Source organism: Nannobrachium achirus (genome assembly GCF_963921795.1).
Source record: "Nannobrachium achirus genome assembly, chromosome: 8".
NCBI lineage: Eukaryota > Metazoa > Chordata > Actinopteri > Myctophiformes > Myctophidae > Nannobrachium > Nannobrachium achirus.
This window is the reverse complement of record NC_137817.1, coordinates 55,660,363-55,682,904: the sequence shown is the minus strand read 5'-3', so window position 1 is coordinate 55,682,904 and position 22,542 is coordinate 55,660,363. Positions and strand designations below refer to the sequence as shown.

At 44.3% G+C, this 22,542-nt stretch overlaps 1 protein-coding gene and 1 long non-coding RNA gene across 2 annotated transcripts in view; one reads left to right on the top strand and one right to left on the bottom strand.

The window, feature by feature from the left end:
* LOC308290226 (limbic system-associated membrane protein-like) overlaps positions 1–15,522 on the bottom strand; it is a gene marked incomplete at its 5' end in the record, with an annotated part of 46,770 nt that extends 31,248 nt beyond the window's left edge. Inside the window, one exon of the mRNA XM_080732001.1 lies at positions 15,517–15,522. Coding sequence (XP_080588127.1) covers positions 15,517–15,522 — 6 coding nt within the window. The remainder of the gene's footprint in view (positions 1–15,516) is intronic.
* Positions 15,523–15,871: 349 nt separating this feature from the next.
* Positions 15,872–21,485, top strand: LOC308289862. The gene is made up of 2 exons (XR_013962271.1): positions 15,872–16,092; positions 18,830–21,485. It is a non-coding gene; the product is annotated as an uncharacterized lncRNA (long non-coding RNA).
* Positions 21,486–22,542: the final 1,057 nt, after the last annotated feature.

Genomic DNA, 22,542 nt, shown 5'->3' with positions numbered 1-22,542 from the left:
CACGCCTGGGGAGCCCTGGCTAGCCAGGGGAAGGCAGTATAGAGACCAGGATTACGGCATGTTTTTGTGAGGGTACCTACCCTAGGAGACATGGAGAGAACATGCAAACTCCACACAGAAAGGCCCCTTCGCCAACCCCACCTAGGGTGTGGGCGCTGATGACGCGGAGGAGGAAACACGCCCCCAGCGTCCCCTGGCGGGAATCGAACTCAGGAATTCTAGCTGTGAGGCGACAGCTCTACTGACTGCGCCACCATGCCCCCAAAAGGGGTCCGGTTCTCGTTGAAGCTCCTGTTTCAATTAATGGCCTAGCAGATGTCGCTAGTGTTTTTGTCGTTGACGTTTCTGTTTGGCTTTTAGGCTTTGAAGTTACACATGGTAGATATGACACATAAGCTAAATATACAAAGAGATTACTGACATATTTGACAACTTTATACTTAAAAAAGAACATTGATAGTGGAAATAGCTGATCTACAAGCTCACAACGCGTCGCATTGCGACGCGTTGTGAGCTTGTAGATCTGCTATTTCCACTATTTTTGACATGGAAACGATTATGACGATTATGAAAAATAATCACGATTATGTCAAATAATCACGATTAGACGATTATGTAATAATTGTGACAGCCCTACCGGGCGAGGTGTGGTGCTGGCTTCAGTGTTCAGGCTTCTGAGACTTGCCGCGACAAGTGGAAGAAAACACAAGGATGTGCTCACTCATACAGCAGAAACCATACCAGGGACGTGCAGAGAAATTAGAGAGGCAGGGGCTGAAATTTCCGAAAGGGCCTTTTGGTGGAAAATAGCAGACCTCCAAGCTCACACTTGTGAGCTTGGAGTTGGAGGTCAGCTATTTTCGATGTGTGAAACCACACTGAACTAAGCATAATCAAGTCAATACTGGAGATGTGGCGTAACGGCATGGATTTCTACACAGAGAAGGCAATTCTTTCATGCAGCATAAGATGCTGCATTCAAGTTCAGGAGAGTTTGGACGAGGCAATTCTATCAGGGGCGCTGGAAGTGGGGTGCTGAGGGAGCTGCAGCTCCCCTGGTGGTGGGGAGGGGATTTTTTTATTTTATTATTATTATTATTTTTAATAAGCCTATATATACACACACACAGAGCTATATTAAAACAATAATGTATTTGACTTTGGGGAATAAAATATGTTGAAAAAAGGTATTTGATTATCACATGGTGACCTAATCACATGGTCACCTTGCCACTTCCGGTCAGAAGGGAAGTCAAATTTAAATCCCGCTTTGATGGCACAACAAAGTCTATTTATTTGAGAACTAGAAACTGTCTATAGGCTCATTGTTGCAAACTAACACTGTTGTATATGGGGAATAAAAAACAGTAGAAAACTGTTACAATTTTGTAGTGTGTGCGTGAGTGACTGTGTGTGTGCATAGGTGCTGTGTGTTGCACTGTGTGCTAAAATAACTAGTAACTATATAGCTCCTTGTTACACCGTTGTGCTGGGAATAAGCACCCGAAACCGTAATAAAAATAACCCAAAACCGGATAAAAAAACGTGAATTTTTCGGCGTGCGGCCGGGCCGCACGCATGAACTCCTCCAGGCTCAGCTCCCCTTGGGATTTGGGAGTTCCAGCGCCCCTGAATTCTATTGAATGCTGCCTTCAGGTATGGCATGGAAAGAGGGCATTTTGCATTTCTTTCACCATAGTGAAAACTGCATTCATGGTCTGGAAAGGGCACTTTTTACAGACAGATGAAAGGGCAGGGGCTCAAGCCCCCTTTGATGTCTATGCGTGCACGTGCCTGGCAGACACTGTATTTACTGTACCACAGAGGTGTGTGGGGTTTGCAGAGGAGGGAACGGACAGAGGAGAAAGAAGAGAGGAAGGAAAGATGGACAGAGGAAGGGAGAAAATATCGCTGTTACAGTAGGTGCATCGATTCAGAATCGAGCACGGACGAATTGCGATATGTTGCTGAATCGATTCTTTTTCACACCACTAGTCCTTTGTGCTGGAACAACTTGCCCGTACTCTACAGCCATGGTTGAGTGTGACGCACCACACGCACGCGCACGCACACACACATCTTTCCTACAACTAGAACCGATTACGTCCCTGGAGGCTTAACACACTGCAGTCTGCTCCTGCAGACTGCAGAGGCATGCTGGGTAGTTACTACTTCCTGCCAGAGCAGCTGTCTGTGTCTGCTGCAGAAGGAGCCGTCAAGGTGTGTGTGTGTGTGTGTGTGTGTGTGTGTGTGTGTGTGTGTGTGTGTGTGTGTGTGTGTGTGCGTGCGTGCGTGCGTGCGTGCGTGCGTGCGTGCGTGCGTGCGTGCGTGCGTGTACATGTGTGAGAGTGGAATTATATCACTCAAGTTGCTTGTGTGTGTATATGGTCTAGTGTGTGTATGGTCAACCTTGAGATCCATCCATCCATCCATCCATCCATCCATCTTCAACCGTTTATCCGGAATCGGGTCACGGGGGTAACAGTTCCAACTGAGACTTCAAGATTTCCTTATCCCGAGCAACTTCCTCCGTGTGTTATGGGGCATTCTACCACTTTTTCGAGTCACGTGTTCAAATACTGGATTCTGATTGGCTAAATTCCGGAGGTTATGAGAGGACAACTGCCGCAAAGTTGTGTGTCCGAGATCAATGCGCCTCAGTGTACATCCGGGGACTTCAGGAGGTAGTAGAACACCTTTCCCCCAACCAACAAATGAAGGTCGCAGCGGTCCTATGTTTACTAACGTGCGTACTATCGTCGCCGATTTATTTGGATCCAATGCAATCCGCCAACTTTAAAGCCCCTTTTCTCTGAACCTATGCCTTTCTGGAAGCGAACAGCCTCTATTTACGGCCGGAACGGTGCTTTTAACTGACGTTAGCTTAGCTGTAAGCTAGACGCATGGATTAGTATGGAGTTGGCGCCATCTGTTGGTGAGTAGAAGATGTTGTTGGTGGAACTATCTGCTGTCTCGCGGAAGTTTTATAGGCAATAATGATTGTAACTTAAGATCCTTGCAAGTTACAACTATGTGTTTTCTTTCATGTATACGGGAAAAAGTGGTAGAAAAGCTATTTACCACTCGGGGTCGGACATTATGCTCTCATAATGTCCTGAGTGAGGGTGTTATCGGACTCGGCTGCGCCTCGTCCGATAACACCCTCACTGCGGACATTATGAGAGCATAATGTCCTCTCACTCGGGGTAAATTGCTTACTTAACGACTTGTGGTTTCTGCAAGTCGTCTCTACTCAGTAAAAAGTTGAGTTGAAGTCTACTTTATCGTTTGGGGGGAGAGTGAAGGGTGGACAAAACCCGAAAATGACTTACCTCTGGACTTCATAGAATAGCCTAAAGCGATCCTTTCTCCCTTAATAAGGCTTTTGTTTTGACGTTAATATTATAGATTCGACTGCAACCAGCCTCATTGAATAATAATGAGAGAATGATTCTGCCCATGACAATATAAGCAATCCTACTGTTTGAATGTTGTACACACGCACACATGGAACAAAAATAATGATAGAACTAGAATTTAAATATTTCAATATTAAGCTTTGTTACTTGTCGTTTTCTTTGGCCTAACAAAGAATATTAAATTCGGCTACACCAATGTAGGGGAGAGCCGCCTCATTTGTAACGCTTCATAATTGCGTTGACTACTACTAGTCTAGCAGTGTAGAGAGAGGGTAAAAGTCAGAGAGTTGAACAGATCCATGCATGGATGGACATGAAACGTATCAAAGTGAACTCATATTATCATCAAAATGGGACACAAATTCCGTATTGAAGCGCTTTTTTACTCCGTTGCGCAAGGCGAGGCAATTGTGTGTTGAGTGGATACAGTCAAACAGCATAGCCTGTTTTGATTGGGCGAGCAGACTAGTCCAGGAGAAAGGAGTATAGTGTTTAATGTGTTTGTCTCACACAGCTCCAGAGGCCCCAGACAACAACAACAATGTGACTGATAATTCTCCAGTGAAGAAGCTGTTCTCTGTCTCTCTGGCCTTGGGTCTGCATGAAGAGCAGATCAACATTCAGGCCAGGAAATTATTATTTTGAGAGCAGACCAGCAGACATGGCTGCATGGGGGAAATGATGAAAATTAACATGCAAAATATGTTCAGGTCTTGTCGGTTAATGGAAATTGGACTTAGCAAAGTGGCAGCTGCAAGGCTTTAGGAGCACCAGCCAGCACTGTTAGGGGTCTTTGTGCATCTTGTGTTTACACAGATTATCTGAAGCCCTTCCAGAAGTGGATGATTTCCATGACATGGCCATTAAAAACCCGGGGAGGACAGAGAGAGAGATAGAGAGAGAGAGAGAGAGAGAGCACAACCTGGCAATGTGGACCCATCAGCCGAGTGTCACCATTAAACCTCCATTAGACTGTCTGTCCCAAGCAGGGCTGTAGAAACAGGACACCCAGTCCGTATCTTTTCCCCCCGTTACAAATCTGCAGGGCTTTTTTTGAGCGGTGGTCACACCGTCTCCATAGCGTGGCCGTGTGTGTCTGTGTGTGTGTCTGTGTGTGTGTCTGTCTGTCTGTATGTAGCCTCTGGTGTAGCCTGAGTACCCTGGGTGACCAGAGAGGTGCTGTTGAGTCTAGCCTGCCCTGAGCATCAACTGCAATACACACACACACACACACCCCCACCCCACACACACAGGCACCCCCCCCCCCCCCCACAGGCACCCCTCCCCCCCCCCACCCCCCCCCCCACACCCCCCCCCCCCCACACACACAGGCACCCCTCCCTCCCCCCCCCCCACAGGCACCCCTCCCCCCCCCCTCCCTCCCCCCCGACCACCGCTCAGTTCACACGGGTGTGATTTTTGTCATCTGTGTGTGTACTAAATTGTTGTGGAAGCCGACAAGAGCGTGCATGTGGCCGACACAAAAGACTGCAAATTAGAAATACTCAGTTACAAGTAAAAGTCTGGAATTCAAAATATACTTGACTGTATTGGCATCAAAATGTACATAAGGTATCAAAAGTAAAAGTACTCATTAGGCAGAATGTTCCATTCCAGATGGATTATTTTCCCTTTGTGGCAACAGAAAGAACAGGGAAATATAAGCCTTGACTTAAATGCACCAAATAACGCTGTAATTATTTTGGGAAATGGTAACTATTAATGAAACGACTAAATTGCCAAACTAACTCATTGGATTACTCCGTTAACCCCAAAAAGAATTCCGTTACAGTAACGCTGTTTACACCCAACACTGCAAATGACATTTTGGAGTTAGCTGGTTTCTGCCTGACAGCATGGGGACATAAAATATGAATGTTGTGATACTGGGCAGCATGAATGCAAGGTTTAAATTCAATTTAAATCTCCGTCTCAGCAACTGAGTGTCCTTTAGACCGACATGGGACAGGATGGATGTTACTGTATGTGGAGCAGATACTGTGTGTGCTGCGTTATTTAATTGTGGTCATTTATCAGTGTCATTGTTAATGTCATGCTGGCTAAATATTTGCCAGGAGAGTTTATTGTTTCCCTCAGAGTTACAGGGGGATGTCAGTTTATGATTATGCAATGTGCATAATCTCATTCCCCCCCGTTTTCAGATTCCAACCTGTGCTTGTCAGCATCTACTGTATGTGTATGTGTGTGTGTGTGTGTGTGTGTGTGTGTGTGTGTGTGTGTGTGTGTGTGTGTGTGTGTGTGTGTGTGTGTGCGCGTGTGCGTGCGTGCGTGCGGTTTATACAGTTTGTACACTGTCTCACTGTGTCTGCATGTAGTGTAGCTACATGCTGTATCTACATGTAAATGAATCTTGTCAAAACCCACATCTGGTATTTTTCACAGAGATTCCTACACTTACTTGCTTACACACACAAACGCAAGCACGCACACACACACACACACACACACACACACACACACACACACACACACACACACACACACACACACACACACACACACACACACACACACACACACACACCCCTTAATGATGCAGTTTCAGAGTGCAGATTGGATCCTAGTCTTGGTTGCTGACTGAGCAGCAAGATTTGTTACTCAAACAAGTTCAGTCGCCGGGAAAAGTTTTTTTTTTTGGGGGGGGGGGGGGGGGGGGGGGGGGGGGGGGGGGGGGTTGGGTATCAGAATAATAAGCTCTTGTCCCTGAATCACAGATCCTTGCTTCTTGGATCCTCATGCTGATCTGGCAGCGAGCCACAGAGCCAAAGGCTGCGAGACCAAGTGTCAGGGAAGCTACTTTGAAAGCGTAGCTCACCATAGCAGTCTGGCCACGGTCTGGCTGGTACTTTGAGGGTGGCAGGAGGGTAGTCCATATTGGTTCTTAACTTGTTGTGTTTCACACTGCCTTCTGCACCCTGTTAAGTAAGCTACACTTTCAAGGTAGCTTCGCCAACACTGCCAGGCCAATCCGAGGCCAATTAGAGGCACCTGTTGTTCTGACATGCCCTCAAAGCAATCAGAATGGAAGAAAAGTCGACAGTTGCTTGGTTCTGGTACAAGAACACAGCCATGGTACATCAAAATGAATATTCGATGATGAGAGGGCCTATAGGAGGGAAATTGAAGAGCTAACCCTATGGTGCCAGAATAACAATCTCTCTCTAAATGTTAGTAAAACAAAAGAGATCATCGTTGACTTTAGGAAGTCTAAAGTCAATCACAGTCCCTTAACCATAAATGGTTCACCTGTAGACATAGTGGACAGTTTCAAATTCCTGGGTGTTCACATAACAAACTCACTCACATGGTCTCAAAACAGCGAAGGTATCCTTATGAAAGCGCAGCAGCGATTGTACTTTCTGAGGCGCCTCAGGAGATTTGGCCTGAACACCAAGGCTCTTGTTAATTTCTATCGCTGTACCATAGAAAGTGTTTTGACAGGATGCATCACAGTGTGGTTTGGTAACGTGACTGTTCAAGACAGTACACAGTTACAGAGAATTGTGAAGAAAGCTGCCAAAATCATTGGCACAGAATTACCACAGCTACACACAATCTATAACACACGCTGTAAGAAAAAGACAGAGAACATCTTAAAGGACAGCTGTCACCCCGCCCATTCCCTGTTCTATCTCCTCCCATCCAAAAAACGTTACCAGAGCATCAAATCTCACACCACCCGTTTCAGTAATAGTTTTTATGCTCAAGCAATCAGGATGCTTAACGAAGAGATGGAAGCGAGACGTAGGTAGTCATGTGCAAGATACGCAGTTTTTAAACTGTACACTGTTACACTGTATGGTTGTTTTGTTGTTTTTGGGTTGTCCTGGGTGACCTGTTGTTGTCTTGTTTTTTTGTGTGTAATAAGGCTGAGAGTGCTCTTGGCACAAGCATTTCAATGTATGTCTATACCTGTATGGATGTGCATTTGACTAATAAAACTGAACCTGAACCTGAAAATGAATATACTCAGTGCATGTTATTGCCCAAATTTGAAGCTTGTAACTTGAGCAGCTAAGCTACACAAATACCCAGAAAGTAGCTTATAGCTACTTGACCGAGTTACACAAATATGAATGTAGCTCAACTACCGCAAGCTACGGCAAAATATATCTCAGCTATGTAGCTCAGCTACATGAAGGGATGGACTGGGCATCTGGCATATGCTCGGTGGGCCAACTATACAAGTGGGCCTGTGGGCCAATGTTTAGTCTGCCCACTTTTTAGCCAATTGTTTTAGCCACCATTTTAGCATACAAAGGCACTGGCCCACAGAGCAGAAACACATCACATGATTGGCCCACTGGCTTGTCTATCATCTGAATACCAGCCTAGTAGCCCAATCACAGGCTACTGTGGCCAAGGAGTCCCACCCAAACATATAACAGCTGATACAAGCCCACAACGAGAAGTGAGAGGAAGAAAGACTTAAGTTTATGCCACACTCAGAGAGATTTTTTGTTGACTCATCTAGTGTATGTGATGTCAGAGCCTTTTATGAAGTGATGTCACAATGAGTCAGCGCTTGCTCCGGAACAGCCCGATGTCAGTCATCTCCGCATACGGAGATTCCAAAACCTTTCGTGCCGGATCCGAAAAACTGTGTATCGGGTCGGGTCGAGGCCTAGCTAAGAACGTAGGCAAAGGTCTGAGCTGTCTGTGTGCGAACTTTGGAGTCTGTAGCACCAACCATGTGCTGTCAGGGCTCATCCATGCGATCCGGGCCAATTCGGATTCGGCGTCCATTGGCTTCAATTAGTAGTCAGTACTCCGCATATGGAGATTCCGAACCTTTCGCGTTGGTTCCGGAAAACCGCATATCGGGTCGGGTCGAGGCCTAGCTAAGAACGTAGGCAAAGGTCTGAGCTGTCTGTGTGCAAAATTTGGAGTCTGTAGAACCAACCATGTGCTGTCAGGGCTCATCCATGCGATTTGGCCCAATTCGGCCTCGGCTTCAATTACTAGTCACGATATAATGGATTATAACTGTGATTATAATGCACTATAAATTTGTACTATGATGACTATAATACACTATAATAGCTAATAGTGGTTATAACATAAAATAATCTATTATCATGTAATAAAACTATCCTGGTGGTCTAAATGAAAAGTCAGTGAGTGATCAGTCATTATGAAGTGTTTGGCCCTGTTTTGCCTAGCTCAGACCTACCCTAGATTGGATACTTTTTAGTACCACGTTTGGTACCACTTTCACAAAACTCTACCCAGGTCCTTGACCTGGCACAAGTGGGCGGTGTGGAGTGGTGTAGTGTTGGGCAATGTCAGTGGGAAAGGGGCAATAATGACTGCATAGAGTCACGGCAGACCGGAAATAGGCAACGCGGAGACCCCACCCCTCATTTCTCACATGGCCCTCTTCTAGCGCACCATGAGGCCAGTTCTTGCAAAACACATTTTTGGACACTGCTCCTACAATTTTTGCCCTAAAATCACGCAAATCGGTACACAGTATGTCTACACTCATCCCATCAACATGAATCTGTCCCATATAGCGCCACCTTCAGGCCGATTTTTACAAACACATTTTTGGACATTGCTCCTACAGATTTTGCCCTAAAATCACGAAAATCACTACACAGTATGTCTACACTCATGTCATCAACATGGATCAGGAAGATTTTGGAAAAACATATTTTTGCCCTATTTGTGGAGATAACCGACCTACGGTCGCTTATCTCCCGATTAGGGAGTCTTACTGGTATTAGCGTTAGCCCACAAAACAAACCGCCTATGAACTGTGTGTAAATTCCTCCGTTTTCACAATGTGCCAGCTGTAGCTCTTTACAGTTGTTTGTTTGTGTCACTCTTGCGACCTGGCGTTTCCCAAGGACCCTAAGCAGAGCGGTGGGGGCCAGTGGTGGGCAAGGAGGTAGGGAGCGAACCAATCTGAGTTCCCAGAAGTTCTTTTTTTCACCACTAGGGGGGCGAGATAGGAGCGAACTAACTACACTAATTCGAATGACACCCGCAAATGGAAACAAGCTAAATTCGCTTCGTCTTAATGCGCATTTCTGATAATTCGCTTCCTATTTTCGAATACGTTTATGGAAACGCAACTTGTAACTTTTTCTTTGTTGCTTTATCTTTAGTACATGTCCTTATAAGACCATGTTTAGAATAGCATCTCTGTCAGAATGAGAATATAAGAACTGTATGAAAATGAGGCAGAGCGAGGCTTGTGCCCCGAGAGGGCTGTCGTGAGGAGGCCAGAAGGCCTGGCTCCTCAAAGATCTGTAATGCTGATACTCTGTTCAACTTTTTGCCTTTTTGAATAAAACTTTGCCATTTCTTCATCCTTGTGGAACATCAAATGTTCCATCATAGTGCGTTCGCTCAGAATAACATTAGAAAATACCATTTTGTATTATTCATGAACAGAAAGAATGTTATGTCTTCGCATTAATATGGGGCATAGTCACAGGCCAGCATGGGGCATAATGCACTTGCACACTGCCTGTAGTCAGCTGTTTGCTACAGCTTTGAGTGGAGATCTGCTATTTTTGAAAAGTCGTGAAAATGTGTGCAAATCTTTGAATATATGTATTTTTTAAGTGAACATTTGTAAATCAAATTCTGCTTCTGGGGGTCCCTGGAACGAATTATTTTGAGATAGATGTCAATGTACGTCCATGGCATGGAAGAGGTGGTGCCATCAGGTATTGTACTTTTTCTGTGTTGTATGTGCATATGGAGTAAAGATTACTCTAATAGACCCCCAAATGTGGTTATAACATGCAAATATGTCTTCCCTGTATGTATTTGTTTGGTTTCTTACTGAAAGCTGAAAGCCTCTGAGTCAAAAGGTCCAGTCGAAAGACACCGCTTTAGTGACACAATAAAATTATCCCCTCCACTTTTTATTTTATTTTATTTGTTTACCATACAGCAACAGTTGTTTGTGTGGCTAACTTCACCTGGGTCACCACGTACCTGAAAACCGGATATATTACAGGCCGGTGTGTGGCCACATAAAAACAGAATTGTAACACCATATATGGACTGTGTTTTCCATGTTACTGCAGTGCTTTCACACAGACATAATGGATGATCATGAAGTCCATCAACGACAAACGTTGTGGTTTCCCTCGGCAGTCAATGTTGCTCCCTCATTTTGTGGTGCTACCGAAGGTCTGACTACAGAAGTATATCACTGGTTAATACGAATCAAGTTAAAGTTGTTATGGTTGTTTTTGTATATCGTTCTACATAATGACATCATAATGCAATGACATCATATACTGTCGCGTGTAGCTGTCCTTTATAATGAGTTGTTCAATGAACAAAACATCCTTCTGCTACTTTTAGTGCGGCAGCTTATATCTTATAAGTGTTTCCTCGATAATTGCTGTAGTTTGTGACATTGTTTGATGGTGGTGCCAGGATATGTTGCGCTGGACGGTAAATCTGAGAGGAACACCAAATACACCCTATGCTGCTATTGGAGTAGAACACAAGGTGTACTGCTTTGGAGGGGGAAAGAACAACGGTGATCAGATTGAAGTGCACATCTTCAACACAGTGTCTTTACTGTGGAGGAAGTTGCCCCCAGTGACAAGAGAGGGAAGTGAAGGTCCCCTTGAAGTTCCTTCCAGGCTCCGGGGACACACAGCCATACTGATAGCAGATTGCATCTACATCTGGGGAGGTTGTACTTACTGCAAGCTCTATGCTTTTGATGTCGACTCCCACAGATGGTTCAAGCCTGAGGTTTCTGGAACCGTTCCAGGGGCGAGGTGCTACCACTCAGCCTGTGTCTTGAGGAAGGTCATGTATATCTATGGAGGATACACCAAGCGGACTGGAGACACTAATGACATGTACATGTTGGACACCACCACAATGGCCTGGACTTTAATTAACACCATAGGCACTCCTCCACCTGTTTCGTCAGATCACTCTGCCACCATCACCATCATCGGGACAAAAATGTTTGTATTCGGGGGCTATGAGGGGAAAGTATTCTTCAACAAGGTCAGTGTGTTTGACACAGAGACCAACCGCTGGCTGAAAACAGCTTCCACAAAACCTCTCCCAGACAAACGGTTGGGTCATTCCGCCTTTGCCTACAATGGAGAGCTATACATATGTAATGACCGCAGAAGGAAGCCGTACTTAAATGAACTGTGGAAATTCAACACAGAGACCTTCACCTGGAAGAAGGTGGAACCCAAGGGAAACGGCCCTTCTCAGACGTTTAGGGTGTCCTCTTGCATGGTGGGAGATCGTATCATCCTCTTTGGAGGATACTGTAAAGCATTCCAACCACTCCCTAGTGAACTGTACATCTTAGATTTACGTCCAACACTGAAGACATTATGCAAGCTAGCAGTTATTCAGTACGGTGTGGAGCAGAAGGAACTCCCACATGACATCAGGTGGGAACTGGCAGCCATGACAAAAAACCACTAGAAAGGTTCACATGCTCAGTGGAGCATGTCTAGCCAGGAAGTGTGACCAGTTTGGAGTGTGACTCCATAGTTGGTAAATGTTGCAGACGGAGGCGACCGACAAACAGGGATGTTTGGCCTCTCCAATCCCCTTCTTAACACTCAGTCTTTCATCTTCATTTCAGGCATTTTCATTGGGCGTGTCTGAATAGAACTGTTGGTGTTCACAGCTTATGTAAGCATGGGGATACAGGTGCGTAGACCTACCCCATCCTATTCAGCTATGCCCAGTTAACACAGGAGGCCAATTTATTCCTTGAATTACCTTTTTTTATTTATTTTTTTGCATTCCTAAGCCAATAATTTGTTGACGGGTCATCGGCCAGATATAGCTAGTTCCTGCAAACCGCTTAGCCTACTGCAGTTGCAACAACGCAGCTGCAGCCAAGAATGTCAGTCTGTCTAATCAGCTAAACAACTGATGATATTTCTAATGTGATTAATCCCTTCTGAAATCGGCTAGGTGTGCTGTGCTGTGCATTTCAGAACGACTGGAGAGCCTATTTCAACCAGAAGAACTACCAGTTGTATAATATAAATAGATCACTCACATATATATATATATATATATATATATATATATATATATATATATATATATATATATATATATATATATATATATATGCAGGTTGAGAACCACTGATCTACACACACACACACACACACACACACACACACACACACACACACACACACACGCACGCACACACACACAGACAGAGCTCCCCTTTGCCAACAACAGGGTTTTTGGTATTGCAGCTGACAGACAGAACATTAAAGAGGTCGTGCCATAGTTTTGTACCTTTTCTGTTTGAGTCAACATTACTCTAATAGACCTCCAGGTGGGGTTATAATGTGCAAATATGTCTTCCCTGTGTATTTTTGATTTCTTCCTGAAAGCTGAAAGGCCCAGTCAAAAGGCCCAGTTGAAAACACAAATTTAATTACATCATAAAATCATCCCCTCCTCTTTTACCATACACCCAGCTTCAGCTGGGACAACCAGGCATACTTAATGAGCTGGTGGGTGTGGCCACATAAAAACATAATTTCTGTACACTTATTTTGGAGGGAAAAAAATCCTTCTAGTATAATAATACCTGATCATCATGTCTTAGGGGGTGGGGGGGATGGGATCATGGCACCCCATCTTTAAAATGTAATATCTGAGTGTTTGTTTAGGGTGAGTACTTTACCCTTGTGCCACCCGGGTGCCCAGGCTGGCAGAGTCATTTGATTAGAAAAGTGCCACACATCCTCCTCCTCATCACCATCACTGTTGTCATGGTGACAGAGGCATCGCTGGCAGCCCCACTGGTACTACCCCCCAAATCCTCACTGCCTCAGGGGGAAGTGGCAACACTCCACAGCCAGGCACAGAAGGAAGAAAATGGAGTGTCGAAACACACGGTAGCTTGGGAACTTATTGGCTTGAAACCAACTCACTTTCCCCACACACATGCCGTGGTAACGCATCCAGACGATAACGCATTGTGCCAACAAGGAGGATTTTTTTCAAAAAATAGCAGATCTACAAGCTCGCAGCGCGGCACTCGGTGCCGCGGTGTGAGCTTGTATATCTGCTATTTTTTAATAGTTAAAACACAAAATAACGCAGTGAATCCTTGTACCCAGGGCCCAGAATTTGGTGCGACACCCCTGAATACAACCTCACACATAATTAGGACTTTATTTTAGCTACAGCTTCTGCTAAGGTCAGGTTGTTCTGCTGAGTCTTTCTGAGGTGAATTAGTGCCTTCCTATTTACTCAAGCCCTCCTGAGATATCTGTCAGCCAGCCAGAAACCTTGTATCTCCAATTTAAACATCTATTTTCTCTATTTCTGAAACATTTTGAAATTGGAAGAGAAAGTGCTTAAGTGTGTCTTTAGGTTTTATACTGTACATATCGAACCAATTATCGATATCCTTTTGAACAAAAGATTGTGACTAAATAATATACGTAAGTACCAGTGGTGTAAAGTAAGCAGATTTATTTAAGTACTGTACTTAAGTACAGTTTTTAGGTATTTGTACTGTACTACTTGAGTATTTCTTAATACTTTTACTTCCACACATCCAAATATTGTTGTGACCGTCAGGTTGCAGTTACTATCAAAACATCAAAGTTTGTGTATGCGACCTGATGGTCGCTTACCTCCCGATTTAGGGAGTCTTACTGGTACTTTTACTCCACTACATTTATTTGTTACACTTAGTTAGTAACTTTGCAGATGCTGATTATTATTACAAAACATACATTAACCACTTTCAAAAGAGTTGTATACATTTGAAATTTTGAAATGGGACATTCTGCACAATGAGTACTTTCTACTTATTGACACCAATACTTTTGTACGTTTACTCAAATACATTTTGAACAGGACTTCTACTTGTAATGGAGAATTCCTACATTGCAGTATTGATACTTGTTTTTAAGTAAAGAATGTGAGTACTTGTTCCACCACTGATTGGATCACATGGAATACACAATCTTTGTTTTCCATTTCCTGAACAAAATATAGTTTTGGACATACAAGGTTTCCTCTCGGCAGTGACTTAGTGTGAAAGTCTGTGAGGACCCGATGCAAGAGTGCAGGTGTTTTTCCGTGCATGCATGTCTTTGCACGCCAAGACTCTTGCACGGATGTGTGCTCAGAAGGGAGAGTGTTTTGATTCCCAGCCCCTTCCTGGCTTCCTGGCGCTGTAGCGAAGTGACCTGAGTGTGTGTGTGCATGGCGTGCGTGTGTTCATAAAAGCCAGAGCTGAAGCAAATTTAGGGCGGCTTTACACTGCCACTGAAATCTAGCCTGAATCAGACCTGAGTCACATCAAAAGTGGAATCCGATTCTTTTTTTTAAATAGTCTAAATCCAGACAGGTCACATGCAGGTCACATGAAATCCGAGTTTCAAATCCGATCCGGATCTGAGGGCATCTGTCTCAGTCTGAAAGCAGTAGTAACCACATCCACCCCATAGAGTTATATGCAAGTCACATGCAAGTCACATCAAACTGACCAAACGTCACTTGCTGCGCGCCCCGAGCGTGCAGAGCTCCACTTTAATGACGTCATTACAGAGCGCGAGTGTTTACTATTTGATTACAGCGCGTTGAGCAAATGAGAAAAACAAGAGAGAAGAGAGAGAACATGTGAGCTAAATAGATAAAACCAGAGAGAAGAACGAAACAGAAGAGTAAAGAAAAGAAAGAAAAACAATTGTAACGTGTGTTTACAATGGTCTATTATGTCGCATTTCCTGAACGTAATCAACTAGCGTCGACGTAGTGACGTAACGTCGTTACCACGTTAACCAAAGCAGATATGTCGCCGCAGGGCAGCTTTGGGCTGACGCTGTTAAAATCAGTTAGAACGCACAGATCCGATCTGGTCACTTGCAAATGCAGTGTGAAAAGTCGGGCCAAAAGATCAGATTTGAGAACCAAATCGGATTTGGGCTGGATTTGACTGCAGTGTAAATCCGGCCTTAGTGTCTCCAAAGGTGGAGGGAACACAGTGGCCCCGGGGAGGCCATGTTGTCCCTCTTAAAACCACAATAGCTTTCACATCTGCTGGTCCTGCTACATGACTTATAACACTCACCTCCATGTCTGCTGGTCCTGCTACATGACTTATAACACTCACCTGGGGCGAATATTTGATTTAGGGGCCAGACCTTTTCGACTGACAACTTGAGGAAACAAAAAAGGTTAGATTTAGTTGACAACACTCATACAGCTTTGTCCAGGACTGTCTGGACTTGTCACTGCGAGTTCAATAGATTTGAACCCAAATGTAGGACACTACGGGGCACTGTGTGCGTATATGTGTGTGCGTGGGGGCGTGTGCGTGTGTGTGTGAGTATCTGCTGGAACAGTGGGTGGGTGGAGAGTGGGTGGGTCCTGGTTAACCTATAACTGAGCACTGTTCTGTCCTGTGTGGATCTGGGACAGTTTAGTAGGAACAGGCTACTATCTCTCAAGTCATCGTTACCACCTGAACTCAAGACAATATAACGGACCTCAAACGTCAACTAACACAAACCAGCCCAAGCACAGTTGACTGGAAGGAGAGGAACTATTTCGGGAGGGTTTTCTAAACAAGAGATGTCGTCCAACTTTTTACCGGAGTCAGAAGAAGCCATGTTGAAGCAGCCTGTGATTAAGTTACACAGAATAGGTGAGTTTTTATGTCACTGTTTTTCATTCAATATTTATTCATTCGTTATACTCATTTGCAGTGTTGTCGAGTAGCATTACAATGCAATTCAACAACATCACTGTTGAAGATAAATGACATCTAGGAATTGAAAAACAATAAAAGGCACACATGAAAAAGTTACAAGACAAAATTAAAACAAAATCCTTCCATGTGCTAGGCTGGTATGGTATGGCATGGGTATATTGCTTAGTCCCCGAGGGGAAACATGTTTTGCCACCAGAGCGAATACAATACACAAGTAACAATAACAACATATAACAAACATACAATACACAGCAAGTGACAATAACAGACTTTACAAATAACATAACACTCTCCCCCCAAAAAAAGCTAGCGGTGTTCGTTAATAAAATCTAACGGCAGCAGGAACAAAGGATCTCTTCATTCTCTCAGTAGAGATTATAGGCATCAAAAAACGGTTGCTAAACGTACTACGCAGGTCCTTAAATACCTTATAAAGAGGATGGCCTTCGAAGGAAAGAATAGTGTTCAATTTGGTCCTCATTCACTTGGCTATGGTGATATCCAAAGTATCCTGAGGGAGGCCAGGGTTAGGGTAGGGTTAGAGCCACAGAAGATAAAAGCAGATCTACTGAATTCAGAGTTGACCGCGGGCAGCTTGAAAGTGGGGAAACTACTTGATCTGGTGTGATAGGGTCCAGAGGGGGTCCATTCCAAAATGCTGAGATATAGCTTATAGGAGAATCTCCAAGTATGGAGCTAGGGCAATCTCCAACCTTTCCAGTGACTAACAAAGTATACACTCAAGTAAATACTCAAGTATTCAGAGACTATTGTAGGCTATTTTAAATGTTTACACAACGTGTCAATCATATACAGCTCACAGGAACGATTAATTTGGCTATAGAGACAGAAGGGAGATAACTTATATTCTATGGATGAGCACATTCATTTGTCCAATAAGAAAAAGCGTTGCTATATACAGTACGTTGTTGCCGTCAGATGTCCAAAACCGTTTTTTTTATTGCTATTTTTGGAGCAGTGGCAATGCTCCCAATACATAGGATTGTGTGTCTCATGCCCTGTCTCGTACAGAACGAACAGGATCTGCGCATGCACGACTTTACCACACACACACACGCACGCACGCACGCACGCACGCACGCACGCACGCACACACACACACACACACACACACACACACACACACACACACACACACACACACACACACACAGCTCGAACGACCGACCAAACACACAGTCCACAACAGATGTCTCTCTCTCTCTCTCTCTCTCTCTCGCTCTCCCTCTCACGAACGAGCGAGCATGCATTTGTCCTGCAAGTCACGTCAAATAATTATTGTGGTATTGATACTTTTACATAACAACTAGGAGTACTTCTTCCATCACTGACAATGTTGCACAATGTTGCACATTAAGTTAATCATCTGTTTTCCCATCAACCCTTGCCCCCTGTGTCCACACCACGTTTGTTTACCAATGTCGAGTGCTCGTGCCAGTGTTTGTGCGTGTGCGAGTGCGTGCGTGTGTTGTAGTCTTCTTAGTGTTGTATCCTTGCCCCCTGTGTCCACAACACGTTTGTTTACCAATGTCGAGTGCTCGTGCCAGTGTTTGTGCGTGTGCGAGTGCGTGCGTGTGTTGTAGTCTTCTTAGTGTTGTATCCTTGCCCCCTGTGTCCACAACACGTTTGTTTACCAATGTCGAGTGCTCGTGCCAGTGTTTGTGCGTGTGCACGTGCATGTGGGTGCGTGTTGTAGTCTTCTTAGTGTTGTAGTAGGCTACAGTGGTTCTCAAAGTGGATTCCAGGGTTCCAAAAGTGACAATTATGCCAATAATGTCATGTTACCTAAGAAAGAGAAAATGTTTCCACAATATTTGTCTGTAGAAACAAGTCAAACTAAATGTACTGCCTCAACTCCTACAATTCCAAGTGCTTGTCAGGGTGGGGGGTCCCCAGTTCATATAGGATTATTTGTGGGGGTCTCTGCCTGAAAGGTTTGAGAACCACTGAGTTAGAGACGAGTGCCAGACCTAATTTTTTCTTTTCTTTTCTTTTCTTTTTTATTATAGTGAATATGAAATAATTATAGCAGCTGTATTTGCTGTTCAATGCGATGCTGTTCAAAGTGACCGTTAGGTCTCATAGACAAACTTTAAAAGGCAATGGTAGCCAATCAGGAGGGAATATGGGAAATGGGACAGATCCACGTTGATGACATGACTTTAGAGATACTGTGTACCACTGATTTTAGGTCAAAATCTGTAGGAGCAGTGTCCAAAAATGTGTTTTTCAAAAGTCGGCCAGATGGTGGCAATAGATGCGACAGATGCATTTTGATGACATGATTGTAGAGATATTGTGTACCACTTTGCGTGATTTTAGGGCAAAATCTGTAGGAGCAGTGTCCAAAAATGTGTCTTGCAAGAATCGGCCTCATGGTGGGCGCTAGAAGAGGGCCATGTGAGAAATGAGGGGTGGAGGTTGTGGTTTGGCAGCCAAGGAGTATGTGTGCAAAGTTCAAGTCTCCATGGCGTGAGTAATCAATAGACACAAAGTCATTATGGGGGTGAACCACTCTTTTAAGAAAGAAGCTGGAGGAGAAATTAAATGTAGAATATTATGAGTTGGTAATACAACACAGCTTGCATGTTGTCTCAAAACATTCATTATGTTTTTGTATCCTTTTTTCTCTTCTCATTCTCAATCTCAGATGTCTTTCCTGCCCAACTACCACTGAAGAAACATGTCTACAGAAAAAACTGTCACCTGAAACATCACCAGAGAATTCACACAGATAAGCCCTACCACTGTGACCAGTGTGGGAAACGGTTCAGCCAAAGCAGTCATCTCAAAGTACACCAGAGAATTCATACAGGAGTGAAGCCGTACAGCTGTGATGAGTGTGGGACAAGGTTCAGCCAAAGCGGTCATCTCAAAGTACACCAGATAATTCATACAGGAGTGAAGCCGTACAGCTGTGACCATTGTGGGAAACGGTTCAGCCGCAGTAGTCATCTGAAACAACACCAGAGAATCCACAAAGGGTTGAAGCCCTACTACTGTGACCAGTGTGGGACAAGGTTCAGCCAGAACAGTAATCTCAAACGTCACCAGAGGATTCATACAGGACAGAAACCATACCACTGTGACCAGTGTGGGGCAAGGTTCAGTGATAGCAGTGGTCTCAAATATCACCAGAGAATTCATACAGGACAGAAGCCATACCACTGTGACCAGTGTGGGACAAGGTTCAGCCAGAACGGTAATCTCAAACGTCACCAGAGAATTCATACAGGAGAGAAACCCTACCACTGTGAACAGTATGTGTGGCATAAGATTCAGCCACAACAATATTCTCAAAGTACACCAGAGCATTCATTCAGGAGAGAAACCGTACCATTGTGACCAGTGTGGTAAAGGGTTCAGCCAGAGCAGCCATCTCAAAGTACACCAGAGAATTCATACAGGAGAGAAACCTTATCACTGTGACCAGTGTGACACAAGATTCAGCGACTACTGTCATCTTAAAGTACACCAGAGAATTCATACTGGGTTGAAGCCCTACCACTGTGACCAGTGTGGGAAACAGTTCAGCGGAAGCAGTCATCTGAAACAACACCAGAGAATTCATACAGGAGTGAAGCCATACAGCTGTGACGAGTGTGGGAAAAGGTTCAGCATGAGCAGTCATCTTAAAGTACACCAGAGAATTCACAAAGGGTTGAAGACCTACCACTGTGACCAGTGTGGGACAAGGTTCAGCCGGAGAGATAGTCTCATAGTACACCAGAGAATTCATACAGGACAGAAGCCATACCATTGTGACCTGTGTGGGACAAGGTTCAGCCAAAGCAGTCATCTCAAAGTACACCAGATAATTCATACAGGAGAGAAACCCTACCACTGTGATGAGTGTGGGACAAGCTTCAGCCGGAGAGATAGTCTCATAGTACACCAGATAATTCATACAGGAGTGAAGCCGTACAGCTGTGACCAGTGTGGGAAACGGTTCAGCCGAAGCAGTCATCAGAAACAACACCAGAGAATCCACAAAGGGTTGAAGCCCTACTACTGTGACCAGTGTGGGACAAGGTTCAGCCAGAGCAGTAATCTCAAACGTCACCAGAGAATTCATACAGGACAGAAACCATACCACTGTGACCAGTGTGGGGCAAGGTTCAGTGATAGCAATAGTCTCAAATATCACCAGAGAATTCATACAGGACAGAAGCCCTACTACTGTGACCAGTGTGGGACACGTTTCAGTGATAGCAATAATCTCAAACGTCACCAGAGAATTCATACAGGAGAGAAACCGTACCACTGTGACCAGTGTGGGACAAGGTTCAGCCAGAGCAGCCATCTCAAAGTACACCAGAAAATTCATGCTGGGTTGAAGCCCACTACCACTGTGATCAGTGAGGTAAAGGGTTCAGCCAGAGTAGCCTGATTTCAGACTCAGCTGAAGCTTGAGTCTGACATTGTGCCCTGTTTGAGCGATTTCTGGAGGGGAGGGACTTTGACGGCACGGATTGGTTATTTGTTAAACCCACCCCCACCCCCTGCGCTAATTGGAGGAGCCGTCATTTCGGCTCCAGAAATCACTTATTATGAACACAATTCCAGACCAGAGAAACAGTCCACTCTGAGAGTGGGTGGGTCTATGGGCTGGAAACAATACAGCCAGAGCAGTAGTCTCAAAAGACACCAGATAATTCATAGACCTACCACTGACAGATGTTGAGGGTAAAGCTTCTCACTAAAGTGTAAAGTCACCTCAAGCAACACCACACTAGCAGCCATATTTGGTTATGAAACCAGTCAATGAGGCAAAAGTAATGCAACACTCACATACCCACAGACAGCTTTCATCACCCTACTAACACGCTTTGCTTGTCACTTGTTTCAAAAACGCTAATTAACCAGGCATATTTGGCTATGATTGCACAAGGGGCAAGTTGGCACCTCGACAGAGTGCACTCAAGTTACATAATCGCATAATCTCAATCATTAGAGATAATTGCAGTGATTTTGCATAATCAACAGAATTGTTTCCCTTCATCTGTATAAATGTACATTTTGTAAAAGAACATGTATTGGAAATAGCAAATCTACAAGCTCACAATGAGGCACTCTGACCTTGTAGAGGGCTATTTCCGCTGGTAAAAAATAAATGTATAAATGTAAATACAATAGTAATTTGTATCAAAGTGCCCTGTTTTAGCCAAATTATTTTGTTTTTACTTTTGATTAGGTTTTGTTTTACAAAGCCTACAATAATGTTACAGTGTTCAATTCCAAAAAGTACAATTAATTTGTTAATTGCAATTATTTGTGTGACAATTAAAAATGAACCCGTGACTGTATACTCCACTTTTACAGACACATTTATTTTGGTTTGAGCAGTCACAAAATCTCGGCAGCACCGAACAGCCGAATTAATGACGGTTGGACATGCTGTGTCATGTGTCAGTCTCATTTGGTCTATGACGTCAGATATCTATGATGTCAGATAGTCGTCAGTCATCTCCATATTTGGGAAAATATGGACACATTTTGTCCAACTTAAACGACAAACCGCGACGCGAGTCACACTTGAAAAATAATTTCGTCCTTGTCCCTTTTATGCCCATATACAGTATGGAGATCCCTGATTTCATTCATATTAAGCCCATATCTGGGAATGCCCATGTATGGACATATTGTGTCAGTCTCTGTTGTTTTAGCGCTCTTCTTGCCCCTTAGGGCGTCTTACTGGGGTAACAAAAAAAGAAGATCAGTACATGCCACCCTTTGTGGCCTCATCAGTCAAAGAGCAGAGAAAGTAATGAATTCCCTATCTAATGCAGTTTACCTAACATAGTTGATCTGAGGGCTTGAATATGACAGTTGGAGTCACACGCCACAGACCCAGATTCACAGACTGCTTTTAATTAGGAGCACTAGGTACTTGAGTGTGTGTGTGTGTGTGTGTATGTGTGTGTGTGTGTGTGTGTGTGTGTGTGTGTGTGTGTGTGTGTGTGTGTGTGTGTGTGTGTGTGTGTGTGAGTGTGAGTGTGTGTGTGCGTGCATACCAGCATGCATGCATGTGTGGGTGGGTGTGCACGTGTGTGCCTGGGCTCAGAGAGAGAAAGAGAGAGAGAGAGTGAGAGAGAGAGAGAGAGAGAGAGAGAGAGAGAGAGAGAGAGAGAGAGAGAGAGAGAGAGAGAATCCCCTTGAAAGAGGAGATGACTTTTATGGAATAATTCTGACTTCAGTCATTAAGAGGTGATGATGGGCCTACTGGTCCAGGTGCATACCACTTAGGCATTGCCACATGGGCATGGATGCCTGGCAGAGTCACCAGTTCGATTCCCGATCCGGACAACCTTTGCTGCGTGTCACTCCCCATCTCTCCCCCCATTTCCTGTCAGTCTACTGTCC